This window comes from Macrobrachium rosenbergii, chromosome 18 (genome assembly GCF_040412425.1).
Source record: "Macrobrachium rosenbergii isolate ZJJX-2024 chromosome 18, ASM4041242v1, whole genome shotgun sequence".
Lineage (NCBI taxonomy): Eukaryota > Metazoa > Arthropoda > Malacostraca > Decapoda > Palaemonidae > Macrobrachium > Macrobrachium rosenbergii.
Window position 1 is genome coordinate 31,972,382 of NC_089758.1, and position 16,580 is coordinate 31,988,961.

Sequence of the window (16,580 nt, forward strand, 5' to 3'; positions counted from 1 at the left end):
GGAACCCATCCCATAATTACGTTAAGCGGGAGAGGTTACAATATTTACAACCGTTGGAAAATTCTTTTTAGTTAGCAGTTTATTTCATAAGATTTCAAATTTCTGATTTTGAAATTTCACCACTAACAGATACACCAAATTCCACTATAACCAAATTACACCTTTAGTTCCTTGCATAAATAGAATTCCTAATGAGACATACTATTGGAAGGCTGAAGACATTGCCAACATTGTACACCGGACAAATTAAATAAACGAAAAGTTGAGCGTTTTATTTGTATTCAGTGCAAGCTGCCAAGCAGTATACAGTATAAAGGCAAGAGATTTCATACAAGAGATTTCACAGATTAACCCTATACATATAGACCAAGCAACAGGGTAATTAGTCAGACTTCTAAAGTATCAACATGCTAATCGTATACATAAAAGGACAAGCGAACATGGTCAATGACTTGAAGTTCAGGCTTCCAAAGAAGTAACTTATTGATGTTAAGTCAGTTAAATAACTCACTCCCGAGACATCAATATCGAACGGTCGAGAAGTCAACGCAAAATATACAATAGTTCAAAAGATTCCTTTAAAAGGTAGGTGCAAGACGATTTAAGCAAGATTTCTTTAAGATCTCTTGTCTAATTACACGTCCTTCAGTACTTGAAGCCAAGCCAATCCTGTAAATAGAAAAAAATTAAAAATCTAAACCTCACTTCCGCAAGCTACAAGTTTTTTCACCTTCAGACAAAAAAAAAATCTGTCCAGACCACTTAAAAAAGTCTACAAATTACCCAAGTCTCAAAAAATGTATCTAAAGGGAATAAGTCAATGTTACTTGAACAATGATTTAAACTTAACCCATACTTTAAAGCCTCTGGAAAATTCTTAAAACCACAGAAAAACCTTCAGAAGCAGCTATCAGAAGAAAATGCACTCTTCCACAACTTTTAGAAAGTTACATTTGGCAGACCAACCACACTTAATTTCCGCCGAGACCACATCTTTAAACCATAGCTTCAAAGTGTCTAGGTAAGTAATTTGTTTTCAAAGCAAGAGCAGCGTTAAAATACTAGCCAATTTAGGTGAGAAGCTCAGACTTGCTTTTATTTATAACTAAATTTATAAAGAGTTTCATAATTTTTCGTAATCTAGACTTATGACTCAAACTTGTAGCACCAAACGATTCCAGATTTAATAATGTACCTAAAGCCACTGCAAAATCGATAAGGTTCGATGTTCCAAAACTTAATAAAAATATTTTACCAGAGCCATGAATGGTATTTTAAAATACAGAAAATTCGATAAGAACTAGATATTTAACATCACCCAACTATTGAACGTAGAGACTTTCACTAATTAATCTAATAAAATCCCACGAAATATATCAAATTTCCGTAATAAAAGCCCACGATAAGCCCTAGAATAAACACCAACATTAAAGTGAAATGAACCCCACGAAATATCAAATTCAATCTAATAAAAGGCCACGAAAAAAGTCCTAGAACTAAACACCAATATTAAAGTGAAGTTAATCAAGTACATAACACAGAACCAAACTGCAGTTCGTTACACTTAAACGGGCTCAGGAACCGCAGAGAACAACTCTTAAATTCATTTACAAAACTAGATCTGGATTCCAAAATCCGCCGTTACCAAAGACACAAAAAACCGTTTTTGAAAAACTTACCTTTCATCATCGGAAACACCCACTATATAAAAGCTTCGATACAATTAAAGCATTGAAGGAACAAATCGTGTTGCCGATAAAATCAGTAGCGTTTGACGTCACCAGCAACGACCATAGAATCGGTATTTTTAGGCAAGGACGATTTGTGCGAAAGGAGAGCACGTCTCACTTTTTTTTTTTTTCCAAGGACGCTAAAAAGAGACTTCATGATTTGGATATGGGTGCTTTGATTCAGTATTCTCTGCTGACCGATTCTTTGATGATATTGATGTTTAATTATAAAGGAAAATACCTTTAGTTGGCTTACCGGGAAAATAATTGAAAATTTGTTCACTGCATGAAAAGTTTCGGTACAAAAAAAAAATATATATATATTTTTTTTTTTTTGCATATTTTTACAGGGTCAAACAATTTTGATGAGCAAAACCTCCTTCAGTTCACATCAGTAAGTAAATATATTTCTATTTATCCATTTATCTACATAGATAGATAGATAGATAGATATCTGAGTGCTTTTCAGCAAAACCTATGAAAATGTAATTGAAGGTTCATAATTATGTCAAAATAGTTTCGTCTAATAAACAAACTCTGCGCAGGAGACTTAATAGAGAGTTAAACACTCAAATTCTGGTAATTCTCTATGCACTCCGATGTTTCAGTAATACTCCTGAGTAATTTTAAACTACGCAATCCATGCCGGACCAGTATCCGAAATATGAATTTACTTCTGGACTGAAACGTTATTAACCAAAATATTCTCTTTCAAGCCCATTGCCTAAATCTTACGACAGACCAGTCGACTGGTTGATTTACGGTTACTAAAACTGGCGTCACAGCATCCAGAAATTATTACGGCACCTTTCAAACTCAAGGGCAAAACAGCTTCTTACATCACCCAAAGTAGCACTCAGTTTCTTACATCACCCAAAATAGCACTCAGCTTCTTACGTTCTTACATTACACAAAGTAGCACTCAGCTTCTGACGTCACCCAAAGTAGCGCTCAATTTCTTACATCAACCAAATTAGCACTAAATTTCTTACATCATCAAAAGTAGCACTCCGCTTCTGACATCACCCAAAGTAGCACTCACTTTCTTACATCACCCAAAGTAGCACTCAGCTTCCTACATCACCCAAAGTAGCACTCAATTTCTTACACCACCCAAAGTATCACTCAGCTTCTTACATCACCCAAAGTATCACTCAGCTTCCTACATCATCCAAAGCAGCACTCAATTTCTTACACCACCCAAAGTAGCACTCAATACATCACCCAAAGTAGCACTCCATTTCATACCTCACCCAAAATCAGAGAGACTACCTTAGTAGACCCAGTAAGAATATGCAACTGTTGGTCTCCTGGGAATGAAGACATTTTGGCATAAGACCTAGAGCGAGGAGAAGATATGGCGATACTTTGGCCTATTATCTAGGCGTCACATACTCCGAGGTGCCAGTAGTAAACATGGCGTAAGCTCCTTGGGACGCCGTGTTTAGTACTAGCCCCTTGGGGATCGAAGTATTATACACACCCATTTCTATAGATTGCTTGTTCGACAAATTATATCAATATACTCAGAATATATTTCTGCCCTGAAATGGAAGACTGCAATATCTGCAAAAATACAAAACTGAGAAAAATGGTAGATACTGCAGTTCTCCCTTGGCTTACCACTGATTTTGCAGATACTGCAAATGGGACCCCCTAAATGCTCGTGGAAAGCATTGAAGAATCATTCTGAAACTGCAGTAACTTGTGTATTAGTGTTTCACGAGGCCAGTAGGTGGCATATCTCAATTTCGAAAATTTTTTCAGATAGTGCAGTTTTCCATTTCAGGGCAGATTTGAAGGACCTAGCATTTACCATGCGTCGTTTTAGTACCAGCACCTCAGAGTAGGTGATGACGCGTAAATAACAAGCCAAAGGAACCGATTACATCCTGGGGTATTTCAAGGCAGAACAGCAAGCAGGCTTTAGTTGAGTCGACTCTGTCTGTTGCGAAAGGAATGGAATGGAGTAAGTAAGATTTAGGCCAAAGGCCAGTCTCTGGGACCTATTGGATCATTCATTTCTGAATTGGAAACTGAGAATAAAGAAGTTTTCAAAGGTTCAACGGGAGGAAAACATCGCAGCTGCATTATGAGACAATCGTTATAGAAAGAGAATGTGAATGGAGGGACAGTAAAAGGAATGAAAAGGGTTGCAGCTAGGGACCGAAGGGAACCCTGCAAAGGACCTTAAGTAATGCCTACAGTGCACCACGTGAGGTGCACGGATGGCACTAGCTCCCTACGGGGATGTTGCAAAAGGTTCCTTTGTTCCTGAGAAAGTTTTAGAAAACAGTAGAACATACAAATACAATTGGACTATTGCACTTAGAAGAAATTCATCTCTCTCTCTCTCTCTCTCTCTCTCTCTCTCTCTCTCTCTCTCTCTCTCTCTCTCTCTCTCTCTCCCACCAAAAATGCTAAAGTACACATACCGATACCCACATATACATAGCTTTTCCTGCTGTGTGTAAATGGATGCTAACATTTGCCCGACAGAGTGAAATATTTGAAAAAATATTTCCCTTGGTAAATGGAATTAATTCAGGGACAAAATATTTCAGATGTACTTTTCATATTTCTCACTGTCTCCATCGTTAACCTGAAGAATTATCATTAATTTTCGCAAGGGATAAATGGGAGAAACTGTAGGCGTAAAACATGGAAGGAAAAATAATGTAGAATGAAAATTTACTGCCCTGAGAGCCTTCAGTTTCCCCTTAGACAGAAGCAAAGCACTTTTTTTAGTCCGTGGGTGTCCATCGTCCTTGCCTGAAAGTGCTAATTCTGTTGTCCTTGGTTCTGATGAGTCGTCACCTTCTGTAGCGATTTTCTGGTTACGTTTTTGGGAAATTTTAAGCTGCTAAGTCTTATTTACAAAATCGTCGGGAGTTCATAGAGATTAGTGGTGAGGTACTGTGTCCCCGATTTCAGAGATGTCGACGCAGAGTTGTGGAAAAACCCCGAGATTGTAGACACTTAAGTTTTCTTGCAGTCTGTTTTTAACTTTGTGAAGTTTTCTTAAGTGAAATGTAAAGTGAAATGTAGTTATGGTTCCTCTTAATATTAGTATTTATATTTAAATTTAATGCCATTTAATGACAGGTCTGAGTATTTTGTTCATTACTCAACTAGTGATTTGGAAAAGATTTCAGTATTTTTAAGTTTTTGCAATTAGTCTTAATTTATGCAAATTTCTAGTTTTGCTTTATTAATATAAACCCTAAAGATATGGTAAAATCTGAATCTTTATATAGCATTAGGTGTTTGGTAATTCCAACAATAAATATTTTTCTAGATGTTATGCTCAGTGAACCTTCAACTCTGTACTACAGATAAATATTATTTCAGGCTATGACTACTCCAGGAAAGATTTAATCAGAAAAAAATTAACATTTAATTGGAAACTGGAGTTATCTTGATACTAAGGAGGTGCATATTCAGTCTATTCGTTGCTGTTATAATTATTTTTCGTGAGATTTTTTTGAAGTTTTATCTTGGTTTTATAATTTTGCAAGTAAAACAAAGGATGTGATTGGTTATACTTTTATCTTAATGTTTTATCTTGGTTTTATAATTTTCCAAATTAAAGGATGTGATTGGCTATACTTTTAATGTTTGATCTTGGTCTTAGAATTTTACTACTTAAACCAAGGATGTGATTGGTTATACATTTTCTCATAACATTACAGTATTTTGTATAGCTTTGCCTTAATTTGTATAGTAAGTAAAACACAAATAATTTCAAAGAAAAAAATACAGCATTCGTGATGACAGGAATTTTAACATTCTGAATTACTTCTAGATGGTCGTCAATTCAACAGCCGTTAGTGAAGCCACGAAGACTTCAAAGTCTCAACTTTTCTGAGAAGTGGAAGACAAGCATCTGAATTCTGAGGTCTAGATATCGTGACTGATGAGCTCAATAACCAGAGAGTCCAACGTAACCAGAGGTGGGAAACGAACAAACCAAACTAACCTTTTTTTTTTTTTCCTCCACCCCTGCAGGGGAGGGGCCCCTGTAGGGGTGGAGGCCCTCCCATGGTCCAGTCCCGTAGGTCTTCGGACCCGCGGCTGGGCCATGGGAGGGGTTTGTTTACTAACCAACAAAATTCTTTCAGGTGGTAAGGGCACCAGTCAGCCATTTTTAATAGTTAACGTTCCTTAACATTTAGTCTTGAAATTGCTAAAGTAACGGAATGCTTGTATTAATTCAATGTTATTCTTAAAAGTAACTTGTAACATAATTCCGCTTAATTAGATATTGGTTAAAGTAATGTAACTGCTAGTATTTAAGTCACTTAATTTTCTTGTATTAGTAGGCCTCTTAATTATTAAAATTAATAAGTGTTATCAACTTAGTATTAGTTGAATTTATCTTAGATTTCGAGCTTTTCAAAAGATTTTTTTTCCTAATTAGCTTTTCTACTTGAAATATTTAATTTATTGAGCTCAACTTGAAGTATTTAAATTTATGGTGTCCATCTTGACTTCAATCTGAAAGGACGTTAACTTTTAAAAATGTTTCTAGGGAAAGCAAGTAACGTAACTTTGTGCATTATTTTTAAATTAAGATTTAACGTAATTTTGATTTGTTTGGTAGGGTTTGATTTTTAATGAGTTGCTGTTACTTTAGCTTTGATTCATCACTAAATTGCATTAACGTAACAATTTTGGGCACAAATTACTTTACTTGTCTTGGCAATACAATACACACTCCGATATTTTACTTTTGATACAACGAACAAACCCGAGCTGAACTTTGGTGTTAATGCATGGACAAAGATGTTCATTGAGCCACCAATATAAGATACCTGTCAGACTTTAGTTCTTAGCTGGGCAGCTTTGCTCAACTCCTGCCCTTTGTTCGGCAGCTCTGACCACTCTACATGTAATGTCAGGTCATACCATTTGCCTTTTTCAAGATTGGGCAATTTCTTTGGTACCCCTTGCCTCTTGCTGGGCAGCTTTGCCCAATCAGCTCCTGCCCTTTGTTCGGCAGCTGTGACTACTATGTACTATCAGATCATTCCCTTTTGCCTTTTTCAAGATTGGGCAATTTCTTGGGTACCCCTTGCCTCTTGAAGTCTTTGATATTTCTGGCAGAGGTTCTGCAGAGGATTTAACTATCAGCCCCGTCCCTTCAAATGTGGGCGTTTTTGGGGCACCCCTCGCCTCTTGATTGTTTGGTAGTTCTGTCAAAGGATCTAAGAATGGTTTAAGTGTGAATTTGGATCTGTTGCTTCTCTCCAACTTTTTGTAAGATTTTTGTATAGATTTTTATCTTGAATATTTTAAATGTTGATTTGCCTGTAAAGTAAAAATCTGATTCTATTGCTATAATTTTTTCGTTGACTTTTATCTTTTATCAGATTTCATCTTTATCAGATTTTTGTCATTTGTATATACTTTAAACCTTTTACTTAACTTTTATCAGTATCTCAATAAACATTTGTGGCTTTAAATTTTTGAATTCAGCCGTAATTTTGTTTTCCGTAGTTGTTCCTTGGCTTGGTAGCACTTAATTTTTTTCCATGGAAATTTTGCTGTTAATGTTTTCTTATATATCTAAAATTTAAGGTATTCATTTAAGTATTCAGTAATATTGATATCGCAGGTTATAACTTAAATTTTCAACTATTTTGAATTAGTTATTTTGTCAGTTTTAAGCTTAGTGACTTGACTATATTACATTAATGAAAACAATACAATGAACAAACCTAGCTTTTGACTATGGTATTCATACTGTGAAAATTGTGGTGGAAATATACAAACCCACGCTACTAAAAGTTCAGATGACTGAATTAAGTTTTATTTTATTTCAGTATTGTCCTAAAAGCTTTAGGACTTAATAGTCCTTAGCTTAGGAACTCTGGCCAGGATTCCTAGTTACTCCTCTGCACCTCTGCCACTTTTGAGGTCTACTCTGCCCTAAAACGGAAAACTGCAGTATCTGCAAATCGACAATGAGATATGCCATCCATTGGACTCGTGAAACATAATACACAAGTTTCTGCAGTTTCAGACTGACTCTTCAATGCTTTCCACGAGTATTTATGGATTCCCATTTGCAGTATCTGTAAACATCAGTAGTAAGGAAAGGGAAAATTGCAGTATCTACTTTTTTTTCAGATATTGCAGCTGTCACTTGAAAGTCTGCTGAATGGTTGTTTTTCCTTGGGAATTCCTTTTAATATTTTCTGGTTGACCTTTGGCCCGTTGTTGGCTTTCGTCTAGCCTCTCGGCCTAAATGATTTACTAGTAGTTTTTCAAATATGTTTATTTTTTGATAGTTTTGTTCATTCAGTTAATATAGCTTTACTGATTATGTAATTTAAATTGTAGATGTTCGTAATGTTACGAAACTCATTTCTGCATTTTTTTTTACCAAATTCGTTATTAAGAGCTTTAAACATTAGTTGCTTTTAATCATCAGTTTTTAATTGTCTTTGGTCAGGAAAGGGTGCTTCACTTTTATGTAATACTGTCCTGTATTTCAGTTTTTTTTACTAAATTTACCGAATAAACTTTAAAAATTCATGCATATATGAATTCCCCTACCTTCGCGAGTAATAACTATACTCAATGGCTGGTTAGTACTTTACTCAACAGTTACAATAAAAGGTTTCAAGAACTTAAGATGTTTTACCTTAAATAAAATATTGATGCTTCAAGTTTACTTGACCAGGTTGCAACAAGCCTCAGAACTCCCTTTGGCTGAGAGCAGTGTGGATGTAGTGATGACTTGTTTTAAAATTTTACAGCTTCTTACAGTAAAAACAAAAACTCCATGAGTTGGTAATATATACCTTTTAGTTGGTAATACAAACCTTTTATCTCTAAAATGCTGCCGTTTGAATGAGCAGTTTTGGTATTGTAAGATTCTAATAGAATTCATTTGCTGGTTTTTACGAACTTTTTTTTTTTAAATTCTAAATCACTGAACTGAAACTTAAGTGGATCATAATTCAATGAGTTCTCATGTTAACGTCATGAATCTTTAATGAATCTTTAAATTCAAACATTGGGAGTCGAAAGTTTAATACTTATGAAATATAAAATTAAAATAGTATTATAAAACTGGTCTATCAGTTTTCATTGAAAGTGTATGCAGCCTTTGTGATAGCTATTTACCTGAAAACAATCCTTTCTGAAGCAAGGGGAAAAAGGCTGAAAATCCTATTACAGAATAGGCTTCCGGGTTTTATTTGTCTAGTACGTGTTAACTGAATACAGAAAAGGGAGAAGCCTTTTGTTATACCTTCAATTTATAGCTAGAATTCGAAGCAGTCCTACAACGCCTAACGAGGCTGGTCAGTTAAAGTGGTCTGCATTTCAAAATCAATCTCTCTCTCTCTCTCTCTCTCTCTCTCTCTCTCTCTCTCTCTCTCTCTCTCTCTCTCTCTCTCTCTCTCTCTCTCTCTCTCTCTCTCTCTCTCTCTCTCTCTCTCCATATTCAAGCAAATTAACATTACCGAGAGCTGTCATTAATGCATGTCCCTAGTTATTTCGCCCACTGAACCTGGAAGAGTTACCTCGGAAAATAAATTACCGTGGCTGATCCCTGACAATACCTTACCAATAAAATAGTTGATCAGTTAAATGTTCCATTTTCTACAAGCTGGATAAATTTAAAGTCTTGTTTGTATTTCGAGAGAAAACCCGGTTGTTTTATGCTTAGTGTGAGCTGCAGGCTAAGGGATTTGATGGAAGTAAATTTCATTAAAATTGTAAAATTTGTTAAATAACATTACCGTCGAGCTTAACAGATCATATATTAATTTGAAATACTTTCTTTGAGATTAGAGTCCTCTAAATGACCTTTTCACAAGTGTAGGAAATTAGCAAACGAGAGAGAGAGAGAGGATGTCAATAAGGAAACTGAATGAAGAGAAATTGAGAGAGATTCTGAATGTGAAACTTACATTGATCTTTATATATTTGACGAGTATAATGGCACAGAAAGGCAGGAGAGAGAGAGAGAGAGAGAGAGAGAGAGAGAGAGAGAGAGGGAGGTGGAACTAACACCTGCATATCATTCAATCAGATGACATTTGCAATGCAGAGTCTGCAACTTGACCTACAAATCGACAACCAGCAATGCACTAGTTAACCAAAATAGAATATCACTCCCCAATCGGTAGTTAATTATTTTTTTTTAACTATGAACATTAATATTCTCAAGATTAAATGTACAGTTATTTATCAAGTTTGAGGTCGTTTTCTGCTTCATTTCATTTAGTTAATGGCGAGAACAGTGTTTTCCTTGAGTTATTTATTATTATCCATTTTATGATTGATACGTTCAGGTGGGCAAAGGTGGTGGTCAGTATTTAGGATTTATAGCCTTTTATTTAAAATTATTAATTATAGTTATGATCTTTTAGTCATTAGAAAAATTACTTGCAATGAAAATAAAATCCTTCCAAAAACACACAGAAAAGTTACAAGTCAAAACGGGTATGAGAATGAGAAAATACATCCCTAAAATATCTTGACAAACCTTCCTTACCTTCGCTCACAAAATGAACGGTATAATTATATTACGTTTTTGCCGTGTCCATTCGACTAACATTGACGTACTAAAATTTTTACCGACTTCTTCATTGGAGGGGTGGGTAGAGCTCTCGGCTAGCACGCTGTTGCCCCAGCGTTCGATTCTCCGACCAGCCAATGAAGAATTAGAGGAATTTATTTCTGGTGATAGAAATTAATTTCGCGTCATGATGTGGTTCGGATTCCACAATGAGCTGTAGGTCCCGTTGCTAGGTAACCAGTTAGTTCTTAGCCACGTAAAATAAGTCTAATCCTTGGGCCAGCCCTAGGAGAGCTGTTAATCAGCTCAGTGGTCTGGTTACACTGGGACGTATTTAACTTTTTAAAATTTTTAATAAGCTTAATGCAAGAGTGAACGAGTTACGTCGATAGCTATAACTAGTTTGGGACAACAGTTTCCAAGGCATAAAAGAAAGATGGAAATTTGATTAAGTTTGATTAATAATACTGAGTACGAGAAGATACGGGATACCTTTCAAGTGCTGGAGAGATGATGAGGAAGGCATTGACAAGAAGGGCCGTTATATTACAGAAATCTCGAGAGGTACCTTCTGTTTCTGAGAGATTGCCTCTAAGCGTTCATCACGTAAGGTTCAACATTTGTAATATGAATGGTTGTGGTAACCTTTGCGTAGTTTTATGTGCGGACACAATCTTGTTAGAGGAAAAGGTTGATATTGATAATTCGTATACAATTCAGCACACGCTGAACTTCTGGTCGAGAAGGGCCCAGATGTACAGTAGTAGAAAGCATTTTTGCCTTTGTAGATCGAAGCAGTGAATTAGGCACTTAAGAGAAAAGCACTCTACCAACCTTTAACTGCAGAACAAAAGATAAGACTCCTACAGCATTAATAAAACTATAACTGTAATGATATGGAGCCTTACAGATAGTGTATAGTTTCCTCTCAAAATCTGATCATTCATATTTTTTTTATCACTTTGACAACGGTGGCCGTAGTAGAAAACGACACGTAGTCTTGTTAAATATTTGGCGTGTTTAACCAAGTCTTAGCTTTTTAGGAATTCGGTCCATTACTCAAAAAAATAGACTCTTTACAGGTATTATCATTGCTAACTTAGATCTTGAGGAGCCAATAACTGCAAGAATAGTTGAACTGTTTGAATACTAATTTAGCTTGGGGGAACCAAATTTGAAGTATAAATTTTAGGCATAACTGTGGCCTATTTTTTATACTCTCTCTCGCTCTCTCTCTCTCTCTCTCTTCAAAAAAGTGTCATTTACGTAACATATCACTCATTAACCTCCATTACTGACTTAATTACTCTCTTTTTTTTTTCTTCCTTTTCCAAAAGTGCCACCATCAATCAACATCACATTTTTTCATTCTCTCTCTCTCTCTCTCTCTCTCTCTCTCTCTCTCTCTCTCTCTCTCTCTCTCTCTCTCTCAAATGTCTGTCATTTATGTGACATATCACTCATTCCCCGTCATTACTGGATTAATTAGTTTTTTTTTTTATTCAAAAGTGTCACCATAAATCAGCATAACATTCAAGAAGAGAATAATTGGAGCTTTTCACAATTCTTCTCATCTCTCTTGGTCCTGCGTTTTGTCAACGTTTTATTTTTGCTCTGGTAATTTTCCCGTTTCTTGGACACTATTCTCCTTTTCGGTGATCAGTTTCCTACGACTCTCTCTCTCTCTCTCTCTCTCTCTCTCTCTCTCTCTCTCTCTCTCTCTGTCCACCACTTCTTCATTCAATTTCCTTTTTGACGTCCTTTCCCCATAAGCTTATAAAGCCTGTTACCAAGTCTTGATTTCATCAGAAACATATATATATATATATATATATATATATATATATATATATATATATATATATATATATATATATATATATATATATATATATATATATATATATGTGTGTGTGTGTGTGTGTGTGTGTTTGTGCGTATGTGTGTGTATGCATGTATGTGTGCGTGTGTGTATATGAACTTATATCATCCATACAAGGTTGAATTTAGTTCTGTAAGTCAAAAATATTGTCCAATACCCAATTCACCATACAGCCAAGGGGAACTATAATTGATATATATATATATATATATATATATATATATATATATATATATATATATATATATATATATATATATATATATATATTAAATTAAGCATGAAATAGATGTCAATAATTTCAATTTAACATCAAGATTACCGTATACCACATAGCTTTATAGACACCTCTACTCCGACGAAAGAGTAAACAACGAAATTATAATAAACTGAATTGAACGTTCTCTCTCTCTCTCTCTCTCTCTCTCTCTCTCTCTCTCTCTCTCTCTCTCTCTCGGTGAACCCAGAAAGAGACTTTAAGTCAGCGTAGGTTGAACCTCATTATATTATTCAGCCCCTGAAATTTCATCGAGGGAAATGTCAGCAAAAATGTGGGTTACACCTCTCTCTCTCTCTCTCTCTCTCTCTCTCTCTCTCTCTCTCTCTCTCTCTCTCTCTCTCTCTCTTTGCCCCGATGTTCGTTTAACGCAATAAAGAATTTTGCCAAAATTTTCGGGTTAAGGTAGGTGGGTTACGGGTCCACTTTTGAAGATCGTAAATTTTTTTACTTTATGGTATTTTGAAGGTGGTACAATATATGTTTATAATTCAGTGTTTTTTTACGAAATTATTATTATTATTATTATTATTATTATTATTATTATTATTATTATTATTATTATTAAGACGCTTCCAATAACTGGGCGGATCCATATCAGAAGAATCACAGTGTACCAATTAATATTTCTTTGTTGTCCAAGTTATCCGTAAAAAAATATGCATACTAATACCAGTTAAACCTAGAATAAAGCATAGTATGGTCTAGGCCAGTGGTTCTCCACCGGGGGGGGCGGGGCGCGCCTCCCTTTGGGGCGTCAGCTTTTTACAGTGGGGGGGCGCGAACCCTAGGGATAAAGTAAAAATTCTTAAACTATATTCGTTATTCTCTTAACAAGAGTCGCTAAGAAACAGTGTCAAGTATCTCACTAATGCATTCCCAAAATAATAAAAACGCAACCCTTCTCTTTCTCTTTTTATTTATTTTTCTTTAAATCTGGGAGGGAATTTTACTCACAGATGCAAGGGGGGACCAACTCCTAGAGGGGGCGTGGTAAGGAAAAAGGTTAAGAACCACTGGTCTAAGCAAATATGTAACCCACTCCTGGCGTCAGATCTTTTCAAAGGGGGCATTAAGCAAATACATTCACCCTTCCCAGTAAACAGTTTTGCCTGAATTATAAACGAAGTGAATTTGATATTTATATTTCTAATTCGACCAACAAAGACACCTATTGGAATTTAACGAATGTAATAGTGATGGTCTCACATACGAGCTGGCAGTGGGAGACTGGGAAATAATACAGCGATTTAATTGATGAATAACGAGGCGATTGAAGGGACGGCGAGGAGTTCGAATCGGATTATGTAATCCTTAATAATTGTGTTTTCTTGAGTTCTGTTCGGGCTGACGGCTCTGAAAGAGGTAATGAAGGAAAGGAGGGAGATGTGACTGACAGTAAATGGTGGCAGGATTGGAAAGGAAATAGGATAAATGGGATAATGGACGGTAGAGTATATTGGTGAATCTGATCAAGATAAAAAAAATGGGGGATCTGACGTCACTAATGAATATGAAACAGGATAAATGGGATAATGGGTGATAGAATATATTGGCGAATTTGATCAAAATAAAAAAAAAATGGAAGATCTGATATTCCTAACCAACATAACAATGCATTTGTCAAATACTGGAATCTAGAATTTCAGAATTGCCCAAAATGAGTTACTTGGCACTTTCCTTACCCATTAGGGCATAGACTCAAATAAAATTATGAATGGAATAAAATTGTCAAAGAAATGTACTACGAATGAATGGACATTGCACAGATTCTGATTGTATCAAATCAAATGATTAAGTTATGTACTATAAGTTAAGTATACCTTAGTTTTACCAGACCACTGAGCTGATTACCAGCTCTCCTAGGGCTAACTGAAGTCACTTGTATATGCTAGGAAAAGTTAGGTAGGAAGTTTCCTTTCACAGAAATATAAGAGGAATATATGCAAATCAAATCATAGGCAATGGGGTACACTGGAAAGGAAAACCTAGCTAGTTTCGACACTCAGAAGAATGCAATTTACATTTTAATACTTTCATAGGTTATTCGAAAAAGCCATTTCATTTTTCCAAGAATGTGATTAGCCAGAAGTAACTTTAAAGCATGTACAAATGTTAATCGTATTAACTCAGCCTTAATTGATATTTCGTTCAATTCAGTCTTTAGAAAAATGTGTGTATTCTTTATCCCAAAGTTAAATAGTGACCGAGATATGGCAGAATGAAAGTGACACAAAGCGAAAGGAATTAATTTTCAACAAGGGAACTCCTCGACTCTTGAAAAATTGAACCATTCTCAAAGAGCTGTCTAAACTTGAAATATTAGGCCTGATACTGAATACTACTACTACTACTACTACTACTACTACTACTACTACTACTACTACTATTAAATGGTTTCTTCAAAATCCAGAGCACAGTTAGATCAATCGGTCTTCACTATCGTCATAATTATCGTCATATCCAAGAGAGTGATTACTTCAAGTCATCAAATAGATGAGACATCCTCTCTCATATCTGATGCGAAAATTTCCTTTATATCAATAAAAACATTTACAAAGATAGATCGCTCTCTCCCCCTACGATTGTTGTGTATGGGCGCCTTCCCCATTCAGTAAATTTCCCAGTTCTTTACGGGACGGAGTTACGAGGCACCAGACGATAACTTCACCAATTCGTAAAAAAAAAGAAAAAAAAAGTGGATAAGGATATATGTAAGCTTTTTTTGTACGTGTGTCTATGGGTAAAGTATGGGTCTTGAATTTGCTATATTTATTGGGTGGAAGCAAAGTTATTCTCTTGTTAGAATCGTTTCTTGTTTGATGATTTTTTGTCAATAGATGTGTAGCTGACGGGTTAATTTCTTAAGCCACTGGAAAAAAGGGTCTCTCTCTCTCTCTCTCTCTCTCTCTCTCTCTCTCTCTCTCTCTCTCTCTCTCTCTCTCTCTCTCTCTAAGCTCTGATGATCAGACTTTAACTTACTTCAGATAAGATTTCTGCTTAATATTAACTTCCAGCCCCACCTCTCTCTCTCTCTCTCTCTCTCTCTCTCTCTCTCTCTCTCTCTCTCTCTCTCTCTCTCTCTCTCGTTCGTCAGCTTACAACTGATGCTCAGGAAGGTTGAATTTGCAGTCAGAAATTCCTGACGAGTAACATAAAAGTTGAAAGGTATCAGTAAAGGAACCATAGCTACTGAAGATCAGGATGAGAGAGAGAGAGAGAGAGAGAGAGAGAGAGAGAGAGAGAGAGAGAGAGAAGAGGGAATGCAAGAGGGAATACAGGACTCATGGAAAGTCCTCATTACTGCCAGCACGAAGGTAATGGTGATTCATGGCGACAGGGGCGTGGGAAGTAATGGAGAGAGAAAGACAAATGAATTCAGTTAATAAAGGATAAGGGGTGATACACGTCACATAGAATAGCAAGGAAAGAAAAGGAGGAAGACAGGAATAATACAGAGGAAAGAGAGAGAAGGAAGGAAGGTATAATATCGCGGGGTGTATAAGAGCAAAATAAAAAAAAAAAGGGGTTTATAAAATATCCTGAGAAAGAATTTATGCAATATTCAGGCGAGGCTCTCCACTCCCTGCCTAACACAACTGTTCCATGAGAATTATGATTTTCATTAAATCTGGTCCTTTGTTCTGTACGCTTCCCTCCACGTCTACGCAATGTGCTGCGCCATTATATCTGCTGTTTTAACTGTTTTTTTTTTTTTTTAATCCAGCAGTTTAGTCCTGAGAAAAGTGTAGGGAGAGAGGCTTTGACTTTTAACTGCTTTTGTTTTTTATTCAAAAAGTTTCCTAGCGGGAAAAATGAAGGGAGAGTGATCTCTTATTTCTGTATTTCCTATTACCTTCTGTTGCTTGCTTCTGATGAACACCATATTCTTTGGAGGCTTGATTTTTTTTTTAATTCCAACACTTTACTCGTGGGAATAGTGTAGGGAGAGAGACATTGACTCACAATAAATTATCTCTTTCACAGAAGCAACAACAGGTAATGTGAAATACAGGAAGAAGAGATCACCCGTCAAAAAAAAGATAATTTAGCAAATTAATAAATAGATGGAAATGTAATTGATTTATTAAAATACAAGGAGAATTGCATTAGGGTATTAATGCATTGCATCTTCGCTTGAACTTTCCAAGTTCA

General features: G+C 35.8%; 1 protein-coding gene and 1 long non-coding RNA gene across 5 annotated transcripts in view; one reads left to right on the forward strand and one right to left on the reverse strand.

Moving 5' to 3' along the window:
* Nucleotides 1-257: 257 nt before the first annotated feature.
* Nucleotides 258-2,113, reverse strand: LOC136847990 (uncharacterized). The gene is made up of 2 exons (XR_010855897.1): nucleotides 1,680-2,113; nucleotides 258-669 (listed from the first exon to the last, which is right to left on the reverse strand). It is a non-coding gene; the product is annotated as an uncharacterized lncRNA (long non-coding RNA).
* Nucleotides 2,114-4,561: 2,448 nt separating this feature from the next.
* The window catches only part of LOC136848271 (uncharacterized), a 163,231-nt gene continuing 151,212 nt past the window's right edge, over nucleotides 4,562-16,580 (forward strand). The window contains exons 1-3 of one of the 4 annotated variants that reach the window (XM_067120657.1): nucleotides 4,581-4,643; nucleotides 5,082-5,162; nucleotides 5,536-5,683. In XM_067120657.1, coding sequence (XP_066976758.1) covers nucleotides 5,647-5,683 — 37 coding nt within the window. In that variant the 5' untranslated portion in view covers nucleotides 4,581-4,643; nucleotides 5,082-5,162; nucleotides 5,536-5,646. Of the gene's footprint in view, nucleotides 4,763-5,081; nucleotides 5,163-5,535; nucleotides 5,684-16,580 lie in introns of all 4 variants that reach the window. The other 3 variants (XM_067120658.1, XM_067120660.1, XM_067120661.1) reach the window with 3 other exon arrangements.